The sequence below is a fragment of the Myiozetetes cayanensis genome, unplaced genomic scaffold (genome assembly GCF_022539395.1).
Source record: "Myiozetetes cayanensis isolate MyiCay16 unplaced genomic scaffold, myiCay2020 scf4, whole genome shotgun sequence".
Lineage (NCBI taxonomy): Eukaryota > Metazoa > Chordata > Aves > Passeriformes > Tyrannidae > Myiozetetes > Myiozetetes cayanensis.
Window position 1 is genome coordinate 72,564,414 of NW_026087631.1, and position 19,645 is coordinate 72,584,058.

The 19,645-nt window shown below is 49.5% G+C and overlaps 1 protein-coding gene across 14 annotated transcripts in view; it reads left to right on the top strand.

Moving 5' to 3' along the window:
- Positions 1–19,645, top strand: part of TCF4 (transcription factor 4) — a 114,654-nt gene that overhangs the window by 54,939 nt on the left and 40,070 nt on the right. For 13 of the 14 annotated variants that reach the window (XM_050329536.1, XM_050329537.1, XM_050329531.1 and 10 more), the window contains 3 exons: positions 5,110–5,174; positions 14,785–14,914; positions 15,362–15,411. In XM_050329536.1, the coding sequence (XP_050185493.1) occupies positions 5,110–5,174; positions 14,785–14,914; positions 15,362–15,411 (245 nt within the window). The remainder of the gene's footprint in view (positions 1–5,109; positions 5,175–14,784; positions 14,915–15,361; positions 15,412–19,645) is intronic. The other variant, XM_050329530.1, reaches the window with a different exon arrangement.

Below are 19,645 nucleotides of genomic sequence, written 5' to 3' on the forward strand. Positions count from 1 at the left end.
GTGTCAGAACGTCTCTTCCAACCCTCTCTGTGTTTCCTGGGCATCAGGAAAGGGCCAAGTTCCTCATTCCCAGTAAAAACATCCCATTCCCCTCGTGCTGGGCTGAATTCCCACTGAAATTCTCAGGACTGATGCCTTCCCTGAGCTTCATGCCCGGTTTGTGGATCCCGTGGGTCAGACCCCATGGTGTTCGTGTTGTTCCGTGCCCATTATCCCAAACTTTGCCCCAAACCACCGGATTTGTCCCGGATTTATTGCCAGGGCTGGATAATCTGTCTCAGGCTTAGCCGAGACAGGCTTGACACCCCCTCAAAGCACCCTGGGAGAGGAGGACTAACCCTGGACCCCCCGGGCTGTTCCGTGGGGACGATGCCCACGGGCTCCCTGTCCCTGCAGGAGCTGCCCAGGGATCCTCCGGGAGCCTCCGGAGCCGCTTGGAACGGCGAGCGAGCACAAAGGGGCCAAGCCCCAGCCAGCTGTTAGTCCTGGTGCCAGGAATGCTGCTGCTTCCATAGGACTCCAAAAAAATTCCACTCATAGGAAGCACTTTCCTATTGATTTTTCCTTTTTTTCCCCCTTTTTCCCCCCTTTTTCTCCTTTTTCCCCCTTTTCCCCCTTTTTTTCACCCTTTTCCCCCCTTTTATTCCTTTTTTTTTTTCTTCCCCCCCCCCCCACTTTTTCTCTTTTAAAGAACAGAATATTCTAAAGTTGTGGAAAAATAGGAAAACTCTGTGCTGGCTCCTCTGCTGAGAATGTGGGTGGGATATTTGAAATTCCAGTTTTGATTCCATTCGTAATTCCATTTTTAATAGGCAGTCCTTGGGAAGGTGTCCATGGAGAGGGCAGGACATATAGAAAATATATTTATGTATATTAAATTATATTTACATAAGATTATATTAATATATAAAATTCTATTTATATAAGTTAATATTTTTGATATATATATTCTATTTCTATATCTCTGTTCCTCCATGGGTGAGCTGCTCACAGGTATTGGATAAATGGCCTAAAATTCCCATTTATTTCAAGGAGGTTTTCCTTGGGTAATTCCTAATTCCCTACAATTTTTAGGTTAATTTTTCTGCTGAAATAAGGCAGGATTTTAATCTCTCAGGAAAACAAATCCCTATTTTTTTGATGGATAACCCAGCAGTGGGCAGAGCCCATGCCAGTGGCAGGAAATCTGGGATTCAGAGATGTTCACTCTGCATCTCCTGCAGCCCAACCTCAGAAAATCTGGGATGCAAAGCCAGGGATTGAGGTGAAATTCAGCTGTTTGATGCTTTCCCCGAATTCCCTGTGCTCCGGTTTGCAGCCCACGTGTGTCCATTCCCGGGGATCTTGGAAGTTCGTGCCGTGCTCCCTTTGCTCAGGAGCTCATCCCATATATTCCCCAGCTCATTCCTAGGCTGGTTTTTGGAATTTCCCTTTAATTTGGCATTAAATTCGTCTTTAATTTGTGTTTAATTTGCCGGTGATGGGAATCAATCGGGTTCCATTCCGGGTTGAGCCGTCGGACATTGGAGGGAACGATCCTTAACTATTCAAAATGCCGAAAATACAGGGATAAAATAACAAATACATTTAAGCAAAATCCGTTTGAAGCCATGAAAATTCCAATGCCTGATAAAAGGCCTGTTTTTGTTGTCCCCAGCCAGGTTTTCCTGCTTGGCCAAGCCCCAAATCCCAAATTAAAATATTCTGGTGGAATATTTCTCTTAAAAATTATTTTCAATATGGAATCAAGGGAAATATTGAATTAATAAATTTGAGAGAATTAATTTCCCTTCCTTTTCTCTGCATATGGACGAGTGGCCTCATCCCTCTCATCATGCTTCCCAGAAAACAGCCAAGGTGCCTTTTCTCCAGGACAGGGATTGGGAGGACTTGCATTTATCCTTTGAAAGTTGCTTTGAATTCCTCCTGGACTGAATGAGTTTTTCCAAGCCCACCATGGTTCAAGTGGCTCTTTGTGGATTTATGGAATGATTTGGACTGGGTTGCTTTTATAAGAAAAGCACACAGGGAATATTTCAGGAGAAAGGGGTTCCGGGAAGAGAAGGCAGCTTTTTTCCCGGAGGTATTTAGGGAGCAGGGAGTCGCAATTCTGCGTGTGCCAGGCCAGCGGGAGCGGCTCGGAGTTCTCCCTTTGTCTGTGCCGTGATTGGCATTGTGGCAGTTCACTGAACATCCCCACGTCCCCCCCCACGCTCCGGCACTTCCCTGCCTTCCCCAAACCCACCCAAACTTCCTCTCCGTGCCGGCCAACTTCCAGGCAGAGCTTTGTTCCCCGGAGCCTCCGGAGCGCCAAGCCGGGAATTTGCAGCACGTTGGCACAGCTAAAAATCCACCCCATCCCTTCTCCCTCTCCCACCCTCACAATTTTTCCCCCCGTGGCATGGAGGGGGGGTGTGTTTTTTTCCCGAATCCAGCCAGCGGGGCCTTTTCTCTGGGAAAACGCGGCCGCTCGGCCAGGAAAAGCAGGAGCGCAGAATGCTCTGCTCCTGCCTCTTTTGAGGAGTTGTAGCCATGGGGCTTTGGCACTGCCACCCTTGTCTCTGTGCCAAAAAATATCCGCAGCGCCTGCCGCATTCTAGTACTGGAGGCTTGGCTCGAAAATTCCGCAGTGGATGCGTCGGGAAAGCCACGGTGCTGAATGTGCTCCCTCTGCTTTCCTCCTGAACACTCCCGGAGCTGCCGGGGCACCTGCGCCTTTCACCTCCCAACCCTTGGAAAATGCCGAATTCCTGGGAAACTGGGGAAAACTGAGGAGCGGCTCTTCTCACCCCAGCAGTTGTTGTTTAAAGAGCCGGGTGTTGTCACAGGGCTCGTTGGTGTGTGCCGGGGAAGCGATGGGAGCAGAGGTAATTGGGAATGGATAATTTATAGGGAAGACGTTCCCCCTCAGCCCAGCGGGAATGGTTTGATGGTTACGGGTGAGGGAAAAACCCTCAAACTCTCCACAAACTCTCTGCAAAATCTCCACACAAAATCCACACAGCATCCACACAGAATCCATACAAAATCCACACGGAATCCACACAAAATCCACACAGAACCCACATAGCATCCACACAGACTCTCCAGCCAGGGGTTTTTAACAATTCCCAGAGTCCTCCCTGGATTTGGGATATGCAGGAGGCAGCTTTTTAGTTGCTCCTGGCGGCCACTTCAAAACTGTCTCCGGAGCTCCGGAGCGCCAGGTTCGGTGGGAAAAGCGGTCGCCGGAGATGAAATCTTTCCCGAGCAGCACAGTCCTTAAAAAAAAACCAGCCAAGTCAATCTCCCACTGGCTGCGGAGCCGCTTTGGTACCTCGGAGCCTTCGACAGAGCCCTGGCCGGGTGCCCATTGATGTCATGGAAACACTCAAATTACCGGGAATGATTCACGTCTCCGGCGGTCCCTGTTCCTCCCCCACGCGAGCGGCAGCACGGCCCAGCCCTGACAACTTGTAATTTGCGGGGGGTTTATTTTGGTGCCGGGGTAAATATTTCTGCCCAAACGCAAATTAAGCCGCGCCTGAGACGATGGCAAAGGGGTTGCTCAGGTGCTCCCGCTCTCTCCCCTCAGCCCATGTTTCCTTTCGGGAATTTTTGGCCCCCCCAATTCCTGCCGCTCGTTGTTCCTGAAGACTCCCAGCCCTCTCAGGGAGACGGGAGTGGCACATGGATTGAATTGTTGCGTCTCGGCCTTGAACTTGTGGATTCCCCATTTGGATTTCATTGTGGTTTCAATCCTGACTTATCTCTGGTATTCTCAAGTGGAAGGTTATCTGTGATCTTGGGATACCCAGCTCCGAGGTCTTCCTAACGTTAGGCCTAATCCCCCACAAATCACAACAATACTTGGGAGGTACTGGGATATTTTATACAGAAAACAACAAAATCAAGGAAGAAACAAAAGGCTCCAGAGGCTTAAATTGGGATGGGAAGAAGGAATTTTGATTCCAAGACACTTGGAATAGCCAAACTGTGTCCACAAAGGACCCTCAGAGCTGGTGGATGGATATTAAAGGCTCCTGGAGCCAGGATGTGACCATGGATTTCGGGAATGATTTCAGTGAGCTCTAGCAGCCTTTGTCTGATGATCTATCCTGCCTTGGCTTCTGAATGGAATGTGGCTGGGATTGGGAATAGGGAGCCCGAGAGCAAACCCAGCTCCTGCGTACGGAGTATCCCCAGGATCACTGGGAGTCACAGGGAGCATCTGCTCTCTCATCCTGGGCGCTGCACAAGGGGCTTTGCTGCCCCTGAACGCCGGGAATTTTGGGGGAGATTTTTCCTGCCTCCTGGATGTTTAGTCAGCGGTGCCTCCCCCCCTTCCCCTGCTGGGCTTATCCTCTCCTGAAGGGTGGTCTTTCCCTGGCAATATGTTAGGGATCAGCCCTCTTGCCTGCTCTTTGTCTGGGAGCATGTGGGGCGCTGCTGCTCAGCCACCACTTGGCACAAACCTCCTCTTCCCTCCCTCACTTCCCCATTCAATCCCAAAAAGTCCCTCTTGCTGCCCTCTGGAAAAGCGACAGGGCCGATGCTGCGAGTCGGGCTTTGGCATGGGAGCATTCAGAGCTTCCTGGGAAAAAAGAGAAGGTAGATAAAAGGGGGCTTGGGGTGGGCACAGAGATCCCCACCTGGCTCCCGGCCCTTCTGGCCCAATCCATGCCTCCTTCCCAGGTGGATCATGAGGGAATTTTCTCCTGGGAAAGAGCAGGGAAGCACATCCCCAGCAGCTCCTGGAAGCTGGGAGAGCCAGGAGGTGGGAATGTCAGGTGCCTAGGCGGCAGATCAGCTCCTGCCTTCACCCAGCCCATGGAATCCCATCAAATCCCAGCTCCAAGAGCAGCGCAACCAGGATTAGGAAGCTTAATTCCCATCACCGTCACCAGGAAGTTTAATTCCCATCCCATCCATCCCAGCAGGAAAACTGGGAATCCCTTTCTGTGTATTCCAGTGGCAGCAGTGCCTGGTTTATCTATGGAATATATATATAAGTACATACGGAATCGGTGTTGGGAAAACAGGATGAGCGTCCTCTAAAGCCCTTGGAGAAGCTTTGTGTGTGTTTTTGTGTTATCCATGTATTTACCTGGATTTTCCCTCTCTTTCCAGGTAAAACAGAACGAGGTTCCTACTCATCATATGGACGAGATTCCAACTTACAGGGCTGCCACCAGGTGAGTGCGAATCTGCTCAGGAATTCTCACTGGAAAGCTCCTTCCCGAGCTTTTCCAGCCAGGGTACAGCTCCTGGAGGCTTGACTTGGCTTGACCTCTGCCCACCCCAGTCAGGGCTGCTGGGAGGCATTGCCTGTGTCCAAAATCCCAGCCTCGGGAATGCCACCATGGGAATAGCTTGTGTCAACTCGTGGCCGCTTCCCTAAATCCCGCTTTCCCTGGGGTCTGGGGGAATGCCGTGTGCACACGAGGTCGAACCTGTCTGTAGAAATATGATTTCCCGTCCCTTTTTGTTTGGGAATCGCTTTGGCCGGGAGTCAGGGCCAGCAGGCGAACAGCAAAGCTGTCCCATGGGAGCTCGGCAAAGAGGGAGGAATTCCAGGGAATGCTACAATTCTGGTGTGGTGCAAAGGTATGGCATGTGTGCCTCTGCCTGCCTGCACTCGGAATGCCTGGCCTAAAAACACGCTCCGTGGCCAAATTCCTGGCTTTGTTCCCAGGCAGTTGGGTTTTTCTAAGGACACTTTCTCTCCTCATTCCAAGAACAGTGTTAATGGTGGGGTTTAATCCCTCTGCTTCTTCCTTTCCCTTTTCTGAAGGGCGGTAGCTTCGGAAAAGTATCCAAGAGATTGAAGGGCTTCCTTAATATTTATTCCAGGCTTTCCAGGCTTCAAATCCTCCTGGGAAAATTCAAAGCAAGCACCAAAATGGGGATATTTCGGGCTTGATCCCTGCTTTCCACGTGCCTTAGGAATGTGGGAAAAGGGTCTATCCTTGTGTTTTAAGAATGAGGCAATTTGAGGAATCCCTCAGGAATTCCTGGGTGTGTCAGGCTGTTGTGTGACCATTCCCACCACATTCCTGAGTGCCAGGCTGGCACTGGGAGAGGTGGGAAGGAAAGGGAAGGCACAGAAGGGGCTGCCCAGGGAATGATGGAGTCCCCATCCCTGGAATTGCTCCCCAAATGTGTGGATTTGGATTACAGGTGACTGTGGATGGTTGGACTTGATCTCGGAGGGGTTTTCCAAGAGAAATAATTCTGTGATTCCAGTGGTGCTGGGCCTTGCTTAGGTGGCATCACACATTCCCAACTCCCTGGGGAAAGAGCTGGAAGGATGGAGAGGGGAAAGGGAAACCAAATTCTAGGCCTTGTCTTCTTTCCAGCCAAAATCATGGAATGGTTTGGGTTGGAAGGGATCTTAAAGCTCCCTCAGTTCCACGGGCAGGGAAGGTGCCCCTGCCCAGTGGAATGAGATCATCCGTAAAATCTCTTCCATTCCATGACTACTTTGTCCTTATGGGAATTGTGTGATGCCATTACTTTGATTGTGGGATGGGGCAGCCACAGCTTCCTTGGGAATTCCATCCCAGCCCCCCAGCTAGGAATTCTTTCTCAGTATCCCATTTAAATCACTGGGAAGCCATTCCCTGTGTCCTGTCCCTCCATCCCTTGTCCCCAGTCCCTCCCCAGCTCTCCTGGAGCCCCTTTAGGCCCTGGAATTTGCTCCAATGCCTCCCTGGATCCTTCTCTTCTCCAGGGGAGCACCCCCAGCTCTCCCAGCCTGGCTCCACGTCTGAGGGGCTCCAGCCCTGGCAGCAGCTCTGTGCCCAGCTTGAATGGGGCTGGGAGTGTCCATGGAAGGGGTCCCTGCCCACAGCACAGCTGGCACTGGAGGAGCTTTCCCAGCCCTCACACCCCAAACCATTCCAGGACTCCACACAGCCCCTGGGTGGGAGGCGGCCCCTCAGCTGCAGGAGTAGAGCTCGGGAATCCCAGATAGGGATCTCAGAGACTCCCAGAAATCCAGAGCGTGGTTCCTTCCTGAAGTTCCTGGTGGAATTTCACCCTCCGTCTGCAGCTTCCCAGCCCTGCCTTGGTGGCTTGGAACTATCAGCTTCCTTGGAAAAATTATCCCTTATTTGTAATCCCTATCAGGAAGGAATTCCAGGCTGTGAGGGTGGGGAGGGGCTGGGATGGAATTCCCGGAGAAGCTGTGGCTGCCCCTGGATCCCTCGGAATGTCCCAGGCCAGGTGGGATCACCAGGGCTATGGAAGGTGTCCCTGCCCTTCTCCCATGTTTCAAACCCTTGGAAAGTGCTGCTTTTCCTCAGCTCCTTCCCGTTCCCTAGTTAATATGTGTTCCCAGTTGGAATCAATCACTCCAGGGAGATGGTTCCGTGCTGACCAGTCTTGGACAAGCTTTGCAAAATGATTGATTCCCAGCCCAGCTTTGGAAAACTTGCGAGCAGCTCCATGTGGAGCCGGAGCCAGTCCCGCTCTGCGCTCCTGGCAGCGCCGGGGGCTGGCGGAGCAGCCATTCCCTCCAGGCCCAGAACCGGGAGCACATATGGAAGTTTCTACTCCTTGTCACGTTTGCTGGGCATGTGGTACCTCCCTGCTATCCTGACGCTGGGACTGATGGGATGGAGTGCGTGCGGAGCGGCACGGATGGCTCCAGAATTACAAACAGCTCTAATAGGCCTTTTCCTGGGAAAAGGATGGTCGGTGCTGGGAGCTGGGCTCGTGTCTCTGCGTCGTTCCTGTCTCGGCACTCCGGGAAGCTCATTGTGGATCATCACAGAGATGATCCGGGAGCTGGAGCCACTCCCCTGTAGAGCCAGGCTAGGAAACCTGGGAACCTTCACCTGGAGAAGGGAAGGATCAAGGGAGACCTCAGAGCAAATTCCAGTGCCTGAAGGGGCTCCAGGAGGGCTGGAGAGGGACTAGGGACAAGGAATGGAGGGACAGGACACAGGGAATGGCTTAGATGGGATGTTGGGAAGGAATTCCTGGATGTGAGAGTGGTGAGGGGCTGGGTTGGAATTCCCAGAGAAGCTGTGGCTGTCCGTGGATCCCTGGAAGTGTCCAAGGCCAGGCTGGAACAACCTGGGCTATGGAAGATGTCCCTGCCCATGGCAGGGGGTGGCACTGGATGATCTTTAAGGTCCCTTCCCACCCAAACCATTCCACAGGGAGGGCTCTTCCCTCTCCCAGGGAGCTGGAAGGGCTGTGGATGTGATTCCATAAAACCCCCAAGTCCAGGTTTGGGTCCCATTCAGAGATGGGGAATCCACAACCCCTCTGGGTGACCATTCCCAAATCCATGATGCTGGATCATGTCAGGATGTGGAAGCAGTTTCTCCTCTGAGGGTCAGGACTTTTTTCTCTACCAATTCCTGTTCCCATGGGAAAAAAAGGGACTCTGTTTATATTCACAGCTGGTGAACAGGAAGAGGTTAAAAATCCTTGGAAGCTCTCGAAGCTTTTTGGCCCTGTAGTTCCTTTGGTCTCTCAGATGTTTTCCAGCGACTTCGGTTCCAAACGTTACCCCTGTAATTTCCATAAAACACCGGGAGCTCTCTGAACCTTCCCTGTGTTCTCCCATTCAAAGGGAAAACATGGATTCTCTCATTAAACTTGAGAATTCAGCCACGAAACCCCTTGTCAAGGGGGAGCCAGGGCGGGATGTTCCCCCCGAGTCAACCTGAGCCAGCATTCCGCTTGCAAGGCCTTTGTATCCAACATTTCCACAGGAAAACGGGATGACAAGGGCCTTGTAAGGTGAGCAGGGCCAGGCTTTAAGGATTTGTTGGAATAATTTGCCAAAGAGGAACATTTTGAAGCCAATCCTGGTAGAAAAGCCCCCCTGGATCATCTTGAAAGGGAAACAAGGCAGAATCCAACATGGTGACAAGTTTTTTTCCAGGAAAAATATTCCCAAAATATTCCTTTGCATCTCATTGTTCCTCAGCGTCTCATCCATCCCCCCCCAGAACTGGTGACACCTCCCAGAGGGGTTAGGCTTGGAAAAAATGGGATGAGGGCACTTGCAGGTGTTTGGAATTTGAGCCTGGCATGGAAATGGTACATGGAAAACAGGGATACCAAGATCTGTGTCTCTTAGTTTATAATTCATAGGAATATCCTGATAAAAATTTGGGCACCCTTTATGGTGCCTTTTTTCCCCATCCATTAATATCCTGGGATTGTCCATATTTCCATGCCTTCCTCCATGTATTTCCCGGGATTTTGGGGTGGAAAAGGGACTTTTTGCTGAATCCAGAGGCTGATGAAGCTCAATGTGTTTGCTCCAAAACACTGGAGCCACTTTTTTTGGGAATTGATGAGGGAATAGATTGGGAAAGTCACCCAGGTCAGGAGCAGGGGGAGAGGAGCAGGAATTTGGCAGGAAAACATTGGAGCGGCTCCGGTGATCCAGGTGCACTTGGGCTCCTGCACGGAGGGACTCCTCCCAGCTGGAAGGTCATGGAACACATTCCATGGTCCCCTTCTTCCTGGGAAAAGCCCTCATTAAACAGGGTGGGAACGGTGGGATCGCCGCATCCCGGCCGACATTCCCGGTGCCAGAGTGGAGGGAACAAAGCAGGGAAGCGGTGCTGGCAGGGAGAGCAGAGGGATCTGAACGGGAATAATGGAGGGAAGGAGCTTTGATCTTTAATAATGTCAGGAATTTTAATTGGAGGGACGGAGCAGCAAGAAAAGAGCGGGATGAACCCGTTTCCTGGGATAAAGGGCAGGAATTCCTAGGAAATAAGAAATAATTGTAGGATAAATCACTGGGAAGTTCAGTGGCAGAATTGCTTTAAATGGATTCATTTGGGCTCAATCTCCTGATAAATTGGTAGAAAAGTGGGAAAGGCATCGGTGTTCCTGGCGGATCCAGGTGTGGGAAAGGGAGCAGGGATTGCTGGGAGCCTTCTGCTCTCTCCAGAGGCACTTCCAGCCTCACGGGGCCCACCTCTCCCTCAGAAGGTGGATATTCCTGCTCCCACATTCCCGCTCCACCGCTGAGTACCTGCAGGTGCAGAGCATCCCGGGATTCCCAACCTGCATCCCTGCTCCTTATCCTGCCCCTGCCCAGTTGGGAGAAACCAGGGATGAGATCTGATGCTTTTTCCTGATCCCACCTGGATGAGGCTCCTCCGAAGCTTTGGGAGAAGGGCCCAGATGTCCCTGGAGCCACATCCCAGAGCTCGGAGGGGCCCGGGAAGCAGCCGGACCCCCGGGATGCTCCGACCCCAGCCCTTGGCAGCCGTTCAGGGAAGGAGCTTCAGCTGTTCCCGGCTCATCCCGTTTTCCTCCCGCCTGGGACGTTCCAGGCTTGATGCCGCATCGGTGCCAACAAAAAATATCCCAGGAATTCAAAATGCAGGGATTTTTCCCTGAGCCATGGTTTTGGATTCCAGGTTCTCTTTAATGTGAATTAATTTCATTAGGAAAATTCCGCACTCAAATCCCCCCTGTTTCCACAACAAAGGAAAAATATTCCACCTTTTTCTAAGGATGACTTCCAGTTTTTTCCCAACCTCTTCAACCCCAGACAAATATTCCAGTGAAATCCACATAATTTTCCTTTAAAAAGCAGCCCCTGAGCTTTGCAGCAGCGGCGGCAGTTGGGTTTTTCCAGGAGGGATAATTTCCTTTCCATCTGGATGGATTTGGTGGATTCTCTCCCTCTCCAGCTTTAACTCTTTGTCTTGTTATTCCCATTTTGGAGGCAGCAGAAAAAAAATAACAAAACCAGGAAGGTGTAGAAACACCATAAAAAAACAAGGCAAAAGATTGGAATTAATAAGAAATTCAGGGCTGTGACTCCGTGGGGAAAATCCTGGGAATTTAGGATTTTGCTATTTTGTTTATTTTGATAATTTTGGGAATTGTTTTTGGTTCCAATTCCAATGTCTTTCAGTATCTCTGGACACGAAACCCTTTGAAACCTCCTCCTTTCTCCCGAAATGGTGACTCTGATCCCGACACACTCCCGAGTTTCCAGAGCCGGGACTGGGAGCAGGGAGGCCCTGCATTCTACGGGGGTGCTTTGGAAAGGTTGGAATTTTTGGAGCAGAGCTTACTGGTCCTTTTATAGGATTTTGGGATAAATATGGATATATTTTCATCCCAGTTTTCCTCCCTGTTGCCGGCTGGGAACTCTGAGGCACTGGGAGCCGAATTTCCAGCAATTCCTGGTTCAGGATGACCCCCTCCCAAAATGACCCCCTTAAACTTGCTCGTCACATTTCCTTGTCCTGTAAAAACCCCCTTTGGGATTTTTTGTCCTGTAGAAACCTCTGCAGTTTTTTCCTGAGGAAAAAGTTGGGATGAGGAAGGCTGGGCTCTGGAGGGGACTTTCTCTCTTTCTGCTCCTTTCCTCCCCCAGCCTTGGAAAATGCTCTTGGTGCGCTTGGAGTTCTCCCGGAGTGCAAGGAGAGAGTAGCTGGATTTAGGGATTCATCCCAAGCCTCCCGGCCTTCTCCCCACAGGGATAAACCTGGCCCGGTTTTAGGAGATCCGGCTTTATGGGGAGGCCGAGGTGCAGGGAGAATTCCCGAGCCCAGCATTCCCTGACCATTCCCAAAATTCCCTTCATTTGCAGGGAATATTCACTGTAAATCAGTGTTCACCTGGCCCTTAAAATCCCATGTTTTTGCCAGGAATGTTCACAAGAAATCTGTATTTCTTGTGAAATGGCCCAAAGCATTCCCAAAATTCCCTTTTTTCCTGATATCCACAATGAATCAATATTTATTGTGAAATGATCCAAAGCATTCCCTGAATTCCTTTTATTTCCAGAGAACATTCACAATAGATTGAATATTTATTTGGAAACACTCCAAAACATTCCCTAAATTCCCTTATTTCCAGATATTCACAATAAACTAATATTTATTGTGAAAAGGTCAAAAAATTCCTTAAAATTCCTTTATTTCCAGAGAATGTTCTCAATAAACTGATATTCCTTTGGAAACACTCCAAAACATTTCCTAAATTGCTTTTATTTTCAGATATTCACAATAAATTAATGTTTACTGTGAAATGATCCAAAATATTCCCTAAATTCCCATATTTTCAGATATTCACAGTAAATTAATGTTTATTGTGAAATGACCCAAAATATTCCCTAAATTCCCATATTTTCTGATATTCACAATAAATCAGTATTTATTGTGATATGCGCCAAAGCATTCCCTAAAATCCCATTTATTTTCTCAGAATCCTGCAATAAACCCATGTTCTTTCGGAAACACTCCGAGACATTCCCAAAAATCCTGTTATTTTCAAAGAATGTTCCCATTTTTCCTTTTCCCCTGGAGTTCTGGCACCTCTGTCTCTATTATTCCCTATTATTTTGTATTATGTGAGAGGTTTTTCTGCTGCTGCAGGTGTTGTTTATCACTGGAGCAGCCTCGTGGCAGGTGGAGATTATCCATGAAATTGGAGAGAGGAGCGAAAACGGTGGGACTGGAGATTTTGGGACCTGTCCAGGAGGCAGGTGTGGAAGTGATTTTCTCAATCCCTCGGCTCCTGTTTGTGCGTGGGATGAGAGGCCATGGAATGAGAGGACGTGGGATGGGGACATGGGATGAGAGGCCACAGGATGGGAGAACACGGGATGAGGACATGGCACGAGAGGAAAGGGCCTCAGGCAGTGCCAGGGGACGTCCAGCTCGGGCAGCAGCAGGAATTTTTCCAGGGAAAGGGCGGCCGGGCAGCGGAAGGGCTGCCCCGGGCGCGCTCCGCTCCGCTCCGCTCCGCCTGCCCGGCCGCTGCGAGACCACGGCGGCGCTGGGGGTGTGTGGCGGCCGCGGCTCCCCCCTCCCGCCGGGAAGGGGCTTTGGCAGCCCGCGGCCCTCGGGGGGCACCGGGGCAGCCCCGAGCGCGGCTCCCGGCGCCAACAAGGAGCCCTTTGTTCCCGGCGCCGGCCGCTCGTGGGATGGGGCAGCTCCCGGCGGAGCGGAGCGGGGGCACCCTCGGCATTGGGCTCCTCGGGGCCATTTGCATGTCAATGGCGCTCCGGCTGCTCCCTCCGACGCGCTCGCCGGAATGCCGATGAGGGCGACCGCGGGCCCCGCCGCACGGCCGAGAATTCGGGAAGTGCGGGAAGAGCCGCCGACGGCTTTGGGGGCGTCGGAGGGGCGGCTTTTGGCGGGGACGAGGCGCCGCTCCCCGCGCGCTGCGCCCAGACCTTGGATGTGCCGGGCACTTTGGCCCGCGCTGGGATGTGCACGGGCAGTTTATCCCGGGCTTGGATCTTCCCGGGAAGTTCCCCCCGCGGTTGGATGTGCCCGGGCAGTTTCTCCCGGACTTGGATGTGCCCAGGCACTTCTCCCGGGCTTAGATGTGCCCGGGCTCGGACGTGCCCGGGGTCGGATGTGCCGAGGCACTTTATCCCGGGTTTGAACGTGCCCGGGCCCTTTTTTTCCCCGGGCTTTGATGCGCCGGGGCAATTTATCCCGGGCTTAGATGTGCGCGGGAAGTTCCCCCGGGGCTGGGATGTACTCGGGCACTTTTCCCCGGGCTTGGATGCGCCCGGGAAGTTTTCCCGGAATCTGGAGCGAAGCAAATACTCAGAATCCTCGCCCAAATCCATATTTTCCAAATCCATCTTGAAATCCCTGGTTTGATGGGTGTTTATCCCGTTGTTTCCCGGGAATAAAGTGGGTGGATGGAGTGAGGTCCTCGCTGCTGCCGTGCCAGAGCCTTAATTGGTTTGGGGATTCTGGAGTGCTTTGTATCCAATCAGTTCCCAAATATTAGTGATATTCCAACTGTTTCCCTGGTGTGATCGTTCCTCTTGTCCAGCCCACTGGGGGTTTAATATTTTACATATATTTTATATATATATAACATATATTTTACGTATATTTTATATATAATACATACTTTATATTTATTTTACATGTATGTTGTACATATTTTATATCTACTGTATATGTGTTTTATATTTATATTACATATATTTAGTATGTTTTTATGTGGCATATATTTTATATATGTTTGATATATAATATATATTTTACATATAAAATACATACTTTATATATTCTACATATATTTTATCTATTTCTATATACATTCTAGACATATGTATTTTTCTATATATATTTTTATAAATTGTCATATATTTTCTATATTTAATTTACATAATATATATAACATATATCTTTTATCTATTGCACATTTTAAATATTTTTTATATATTTTCCATATTTATATTAATTTTTATGTATTTCCTTTAAATCTTGGATCTTTTTAATGGATTTAGATATATTCTATTTTTAGAGCTATTTTACATCTATTTTATCTATTCTTATTTGTCTATTAGGCATATCTTAGATACATTTTAGATGCATTTTAGGTATATTTTAGATATTTTATGTATGTTTTAGAGATTTTTATATATATTATAAGCCCTGATAGATTTGATTCCCAGATTTTTCCCCAGGACAACGCAGCTGCTTCATCCAAACAGAAGCAGCAGAATTCCATGATTTTAATTTTATTATCATTATTATTAAATCCCTGCACTTCCCTCCCTCCAAAATCCATGCCAGTAGAGCTCCCAAAGTTTTCCAAGCAGTGGCTGAAGAGTCCCTGAAATTCCCCAAAGCCCCGAATTCCTCCTATTTCCCAGGCGTTTGGTGCGGGTGAAATTCCGGTGGTGTCCCCTTTAAAGATCCGCCCGTTCCCACGTCTCGCTCCGCTCCCGAAGCTTTCCTTCCCGGGTTATTTTTAGGGATGAGCAGCTAATGATGAGGGAGGTCGCACGCATGGATCCTGCAAATCCCTGTTTCCTTGAATCCCTTGCAGCAAAGTCTCCTGGGAGGGGACATGGACATCGGCACCCCCGGAGCGCTGTCCCCGTCCAAGCCCGGCTCCCAGTACTACCAGTATCCCAGCAATAATCCGCGCCGGAGGCCTCTCCACAGCTCCTCCATGGGTGAGTGACCCCTGCACCTCTGGCCTGCCGCCACTCCCCGAGGAATCCCGCTTTACCGAGCGGGACTTGGGAAGGGACACAATAAGTGCCGCCGGAGCGACGCTCCCGGGCGTTATTGCAGCCTCGTTGAGCCTTCAAAATTCCCTGTTTTCCCCGAGCCGGAGGCAAAACCTACAACTTGTAGCACCCACATCCCAAGTATTAAGAATTTCCTGCCAATTCCCCTTGGAATTGTTTATTCCTTATTATTTCTTGTTCTTTTTTTCTTGTTCCTTATAATTATTGTCCCTTGCCACAGTGGGAAAGGGACAAGCCAGTAAAATCCTGGGGGAGAAACCAATGGAATTCCTGAAAAATCCTGCTGGGAACATCTTGGGGGAGAAATCACTGAGGTTCCTAAAAATATTCCTGCTTTATAAAGCAGCTTTTCCTCTCTTTTTTTTCCAGAAGTTCAGACAAAGAAAGTTCGGAAAGTTCCTCCAGGTTTGCCATCCTCAGTAAGTACCATGCGCTCCGGAGGCTTTGTTTGGGAGCGGGGGGATGGAAAGAGCCTGTTCCCGAGGGATGAGGCTCAGGGGAAGGTCAGGAATGCCTGGAGCCTTGGCCCAGAAGGCTTGGAGCCGGGAGTGTGTTCCCCGGGAATGTGGTGCTCTGGGAATGCGGTACCTGCTCCGGGCACGTGCCCTTTGTGGGGCTGATTGATGGATCGACGGCGGGAAGAATTAATGAGGAATTCCCTGGGAATCATCCCCAGGATGCAGGAGAAGTCCCCTGGCGTTCCAGAGGGATGTGGGATGGCAGCCCCGGCATTCCAGAGCTCCAGGAGCTGGGGGGGGCCAGGTGCCAAGAGCTTCCTTCCAGGTGCCAAGAGCTTCCTTCCAGGTGTTCCAGAGGCTCATTAATGCCCCTTATCCTGGTTTTCCCCCCGAATTCTCAGGAATATCCCGGAGCCCCTCAATTTATTGACAATCACAGGCATGTTTTGTAGTGTTTTCCTGGAATTTCCCCATTTTCCAGCCAGAAATTGCCAGGTTTCTCCACAAAATCCTTTGTTCCACGCTGCGAAAAATTTTTCAATTAATTCCAATTTTTTGGATTCTTTGTGAAATCTTCATGGAATTTTTCCTCAGAAAGCCATTCCCATGTGCTTTCATTTCAAATCCATGAAAATCCGTGGAAGAATGAAGTTTTGTGAGAAATGACCCAACATTTCAGTCCCAAAATTATGGCTAAAATTGCATTTGATTGGAATTTTGGAATTTTTTCATTCCAATTTTTTTAATTATCTTTAAAATATATTCATATTTATTTGTATCTCATTTGCAAACCAATAGCAAAGAAACCCCCCAGGAGGGAAAAGCATCCCTTTCCTACCTGAGAAATCCCGTTCTTTGGGCTCTGAATCTGATTATTAGTGGCAATTAATCCTTGGGAATATGCAATAAATTAATATTAGAATTGATACAAATGAATCTCCCATGGATTTGAGGATTTTACCTGGAATCCCTGGAAACTGGCAGTTGGCAATTATATTTATATCTACAAAATATGTCTAATTATAAAGCTCTAAATTTAAATGTAAAGTTGCTAAAGTACTTTTATTAATAATCACTTTATAATCAATAAAATTCAAATTGAAAGAGGGAAATACACGGAAACATCCACATTTATTCCCATGGATTAATCAAATTTTTATCAAATGGATCAAATACAAACATTAGAAGTGGTTAAAATACAATATTATAGAAATATTCAAATGCAAACCCCAATTAATTGATAATATTCATTATTTTGAATTAAAAATCAAGTCCCAAAAGTGCCTTTGGAATTTATTTCCCTCGGTGCTTTTTGGGGCTCGATTTTCTTGGACGCTTGAAATGCTTGGAATTATGTCATGAGGAAATCTGCCATCCGAACTATTCCTGAATATTGGAATCCCTCAAAACTCCGTTTTCTGGGAATAAATGGATCAAAAGGTAGGTCCTGGAACGGGAATAAAAGTGTGGAATGATGGAAATAGGGGGTTTTTGAAGGGAAAATGGGGAGATCTGGGGCATTTGGGGTTCAGATATCCTGGAATCACATCTTTAATTTGGGATTGAATTAGGGTGGATACTTGGATTGACATCCTTAGTGAATGGGGTGGGAATATTCTGGGATTTCTCTTAAAATGTGGCTTTTCCCATGGGATTTGTGCCAGGAACACGGAGCAGCGTCGGTGAATAACCCTCAGTTATCGGGGGTTAAATCAGCAGCAGGTGGAAATTCCAGGGATACATGGGAATAAATGTGCTGGAGCAGCTCCTCCTTTATTCGGGAAGCGGCTCCGAGTTTGGAAAACAAAATCCATGAAACAATGGGAACAATCAGTTGGCAAATAAGGACTTGCAGATGAACTGGGGGAGACTCTTCGGGGGATTTCAGGGAGTGATTCCAGGCTGGGATGAGCCGGAATCCAGGTGTGGATTCCCAGCACTTGGTCAGGATGTAGCTGCGTCCCTCAAAACCCGCCCGCTTTTCCAGTGCCGTGGGATGTTCTCAGTTGCTGCTGGAATCTGAGGTACTCTGAGGTGTGTGTGTGGGGGGAGGGTGGGATTGGCTTCATCAACATATTGCCAGGGTTGGATCTTTCCAGGTGGAGCTTCTCCCACCTCGGAAAGGTTTTTCCGTGGTCCTTCTCTGTGGACACTTTTCCTTTACAATTCCAAGGCCTCCTGCTCCCGGAGCTCCGTAGGCAGAGGGATGGAAGTGGTGGATCCCACTGTCCAGCATATCCCACATCCTGCTCTGCCCACGGAGAAGGGATCCATGGAGAAAGAGCTACTCCAGCTTATCCCCCCGGGAGTAAATCCTGAGAAGGTGATGGCACCATTCTGGTATCCCAGCTTTCCATCCGCTGGATCCTCATAATTCTGGGAGCAGCACCGAGGGTGATGTTTGGAGAGCTGCTTTCCTGAGATCCCAGGGAGGTGATTCGTGGTTGGAATGGGTGATCCTGGAGGTCTTTTCCAATATAAACTCTTCCATGGTTCCGCCCTTGTTCCCCCCCGAGGAGCTGGAGTGTCCTGAGAGTCCCCAGTCCCGGGATCCTCAGGTGTGAGAATTCCTCAGGTGTGGAGGCTCCTCACATGGAACCATTTCCTTGGACGTGGACGCTGGGTGAGGGACCTTTCCCTAAAATCTAGCCTGGGTGAGGGATCCCGGGCAGGGGGTCTTTGAGGATCAATGGGATGGGGGAGGCCTCCTCGCTACAGAGTGGCCTTCCTGGACACAGATCCAAGGAAAGGAGGGAAAATGCGAGTGGAAACTTGGAAACACCACCTTGTCGGTGCTTTAAAACAGATTAAAAGGCACAAACATTCCCATGAAAATGATTTTACAGATTTTAAGGCATTGCACGGGATATCCCCAGCGTGGAGAAGTGACTGGAATGGGATGTGGGTGCTCCAATATTGGTATTTTCCTGGGAAATTGACCCATTTGGGGATGTTGAAGTATTTTGGACTCCTAAAACAATCTCTTAAAAATCCAAGAGTGAATCTTCCCAGTTGGGATTAGTGGAATCTGGCTTAGCTGGGACAGAGACTCCCTCTTCAGCAAACTGTGGGAAGTGCACAAGGATTCAGGAAGGAGTTGCCCCAAAAATTCCAGGTTCTTTCAGAATTCTTGCAAAATGAGACCCAGGGGCTCCAGGGCAATATTTTTAAGGAAGTTCCTTGAAATTTGGAGCCAGGAATTCTATTTGTTCTTTGGGATGAGAGTCCAAAAAATACTTTGGATATAAATTAGTATTAATTAAATATAATAAATAAATATTCAAATCCATAGGAATTCCATATCCAGCTTCCAACACTTCGTTTCTCTGATGAAATCATTTATAATTTGATTTTCCTTTGGGAATTCAGCTGAGTTTCCCGAGTGGAAACCCCAGGACTTAATTGAACATAGAAACACTTCAGTCCTCTCTTGGATCTGGCTCTTCCCACTTGGATTTGGGAAAGGAAGGATTATGGGGGTGGGAGTGGCTTCATTTCAGCCCCTTCTTAGATTCCTTGAGGTTTTTCTGCCATTCCAGAAGGGATTGGACATGGGATGGGAGTGGAGAGTGGGATGCTAAGGAGGGAGTTCTCCCTGGAAGGGAGAATTGCACCCCAGTATCCCATCCAAACCAGTGGGAAGCCATTCCCTGTGTCCTGTCCCTCCATCCCTTGTCCCCAGGCCCTCTGCAGCTCCCCTGGAGTCCCTTAGGCACGGGAAGGGGCTCTGAGGCCTCCCTGGGAGCAGGACCACGATTAGGACCAGGACCAGGAGCAGAACCAGGATGAGGATTAGGACCAGGAGCAGGGACTGGGAGTGGGAACCAGGCCAGGAGGAGGGGTTGGGAGTGGGAACCAGGCCAGGAGCAGGAGCGGGAGTAGGGGCAGGAGCAGGACTGGGAGCAGGAGCCAGAAGAAGGAGCAGAACTAGGATTAGGAGCCTGAAGCAGGAGCAGAACTAGGATTAGGAGCAGGAGCTGGAGGTGGAGCCGGAGCTGAAGCAGGCCTGGGATCTGCAGCAGGAGGGACATTCCCCATTTCCGGCCATCCTCTGGGTTCCCCGAGCCCTGCGAGCCCCGGTTCCCGGCACTGTCCGTGTGCCAGCGTGGCCCCGGCTCCCGTGGCGCACCGCAGCCCCTTGCGCGGCGCTCCCGGTTCATTTGGGATTCTGCGGAGGGTGTTTTTTGAGGAAAGG